Source organism: Acyrthosiphon pisum, unplaced genomic scaffold (assembly GCF_005508785.2).
Source record: "Acyrthosiphon pisum isolate AL4f unplaced genomic scaffold, pea_aphid_22Mar2018_4r6ur Scaffold_20950;HRSCAF=22615, whole genome shotgun sequence".
Lineage (NCBI taxonomy): Eukaryota > Metazoa > Arthropoda > Insecta > Hemiptera > Aphididae > Acyrthosiphon > Acyrthosiphon pisum.
This window is the reverse complement of record NW_021770363.1, coordinates 2,383-5,156: the sequence shown is the minus strand read 5'-3', so window position 1 is coordinate 5,156 and position 2,774 is coordinate 2,383. Positions and strand designations below refer to the sequence as shown.

General features: G+C 27.8%; 1 protein-coding gene across 1 annotated transcript in view; it reads left to right on the top strand.

Moving 5' to 3' along the window:
• The window catches only part of LOC103308886 (DNA (cytosine-5)-methyltransferase PliMCI), an 8,552-nt gene that overhangs the window by 4,004 nt on the left and 1,774 nt on the right, over positions 1-2,774 (top strand). The window contains 1 exon segment of the mRNA XM_008183068.2: positions 1,270-1,563. Within this exon segment, the coding sequence (XP_008181290.1) occupies positions 1,270-1,563 (294 nt within the window).

The window sequence follows — 2,774 nt, the reverse complement described above, 5'->3', positions numbered from 1 at the left end:
TTAAGAGTTACACCAAAAACCAAAAACGATTTGTTAAAATCGATTTTGCGTAAAAATTCCCGGTTTTTCATTAATTTTCTTTGTTTTTCACGTCGCTTTTGAAAACTACTGGGAAATTTTTACTTTTGACCCCCCCAAAGTACCAACTAGATTCACTTTCCAATCATAAAAGTTACTGTTGAAGAAAATCGAAGCAGTTTTACTGTCCTAAAAGGTGATGACAGACACAAAAAAAAATTTAAAAAAAAATTTAAAAAAAAACACATCATTGTAAAATCAATACATTCATCGTTCCACTCAGAATCTAAAATGAATTAGGTATAAAATATAAATTAAATTGTACTACAGTATACTAGAGTCGTTGTTATTGCATTATCACGGTGACGTAAGGTTGCGGGTTATATAATTACATGTGTATGTTTATAGGAGTAATGTGTATATTATATAAAAATCATAATGTAATCTGTCACAAATCACAATGTAAAATGTTGGAAAATTCAAGACGTCTATAATCGTTATCGGCTTATCGCTGTTTATAGCGTTTATGCCTTTATTGTGAATTATTTATTATTTTGTACATTCCACTTTTCGACTAAATCTCGTTACTTCATTATGATTTATGATCAGCCAAGAATACTCATGAGCCTGTACTGTTCAATTGTAATAAGTAATATTTATAATAAATTTAAAATTAAATAATTTTAATAATCTATACGAAGTAGAAAATATTAAAATTAATTTATTATAATAATTAGAGAATGGATATTAAGGGGATCGGTGACGTGCAGTTATTTTAGTCAAAACATACCTATCTTTTGACCATTCTACCGATCGACCTAATAATGCAAAAATATTTCTGAAAACTGATTTGAATTCGTTATTATATCTAATTGAGAACGGTCAGTCCACTTTTCCCAATTTTACCACCTCCCCCAACAACAACTATAATTTAATTTGAATATTTGAAATTTCTGAATTTGAATATTAATTATTAGGAATTCAGAATTTTTAAAATGTTGACTGACCGATCTCTAGTAGACATACATAATAACGGATTCAAATCAGTTTTCAGAAATATTTAATAAATGAATATACATTATGTGCGTATTGTTATTTTATATGCAATGATTATTATTATGTATTACTATACATAACGAAGAATTACAAGAAGCAGCTAAAAAACTTGTAGCTGTATACGATGACGACTTAGACGAATTGTTGTGTGTTGAAATAATTCATTTTTCTGAATTTATAAAACTTTATTCCAAGCCAACAGAAATGAGTAATGAGCATTTTATGTACAAAATTTTAATTGAAAAAGACGTAATATTAGCTTTTCCAAATGTTGAAATCGCATTACGCATGTATTTAGTAATTATGGTCACCAATTGTAGTAGTGAACGCACATTTTCAAGATTGAAAATTATAAAAAATAGATTACGAACTACAATGAATGAAGATCGTTTGAACTTTTTATCAGTTATGAGCATTGAAAGTGATGTGTTGGATAATCTGTCATTTGATGATATTATAGATGACTTTGCAGAAAAGAAATCAAGAAAAGTATGCAATTTATAATATTCTATTTTCTATGTAAACATAATAGGCTCGATAATAGGTTAATGACTGTAATAATAATCTTAACTTTTAATTGACTATTTTCTTTATTAAAAATATAAATACAAATTTTTGGTACAGTTTATTAATAAATATATATTTAATTAAATACATTTTAGCCATAGATTATTTTTTTTTATTAATAAAATAAATAATATATTACTGTACGACTTGTTCAATTTATTTAACATAAATAGTTATTTTTAGTTGTAACTATAGTCTATAAATATATTTTACGCATGAAATAAGTTTAGGTAGGTATGCAATTTTTGTTATGGATCATTTAGGGCCCCAAAATATTTTTGCCCTGGGCCCCATAATGTTTAAATCCGGCCCTGTTTTAGTATATGTGTGTAGTATAATGTGGATAGAATGCGATAACGAGACTCGATTTAGTACGATATGTGACGGTGCACACAGCACACAATATTTTAAGACAAAAACCTATAATCGATACATTGTAGAATTAACTATTCTGAATTGAGTAAATCACAACCTGCACGGCCGCACCAGTCGACGTTTACCACAGTGTCACTGTATTCTAATAATTACTAGCACAGTAAAATAGTCATAGGCGCAAATAGGGGGGGGCTTAGGGGGTATTAGCACCCCCAATTTTAAAATTAGCACCCTCAAATAATTGTCGTGTTTATGTATCAAAACGTCTAGTTACAAAAAAAAAAATAAATCAAAAACAGTTTATCATAATATTATCATTCGTCAGACACCAGGTTATCACTTATCAGTTATCAGAGTATATTGAATGAAACATGTGTTACTCAACAATTGACATTTTTTCGAAGTCTAATCTATTTATAGATCATTATTTATTATTTTCCAATTTTTATCTTCCACTAAACACGGTCGTCGCTGTCGGTTATATTATTATCACGTTCAGCAGCGACTCGAAGCTACGACAATAATATCACGTCATATTTTTTTTTGAATTAAATAGAAAAAAAAATGTTTTCAATTTTTAATAAATTAAAAAACAAAAACGTCAATAACAGTGATTCGAATACAACTTCTAGTAAGTATAAATTATAATTTATATTCCTAATTTCATTTAGTTTTCTAACATAAATTATTTTGAATAAACATGAAACACTATTAGACTTAGATAGAACAGCAAAGTGAGCAAGACGTGGATGACAGTT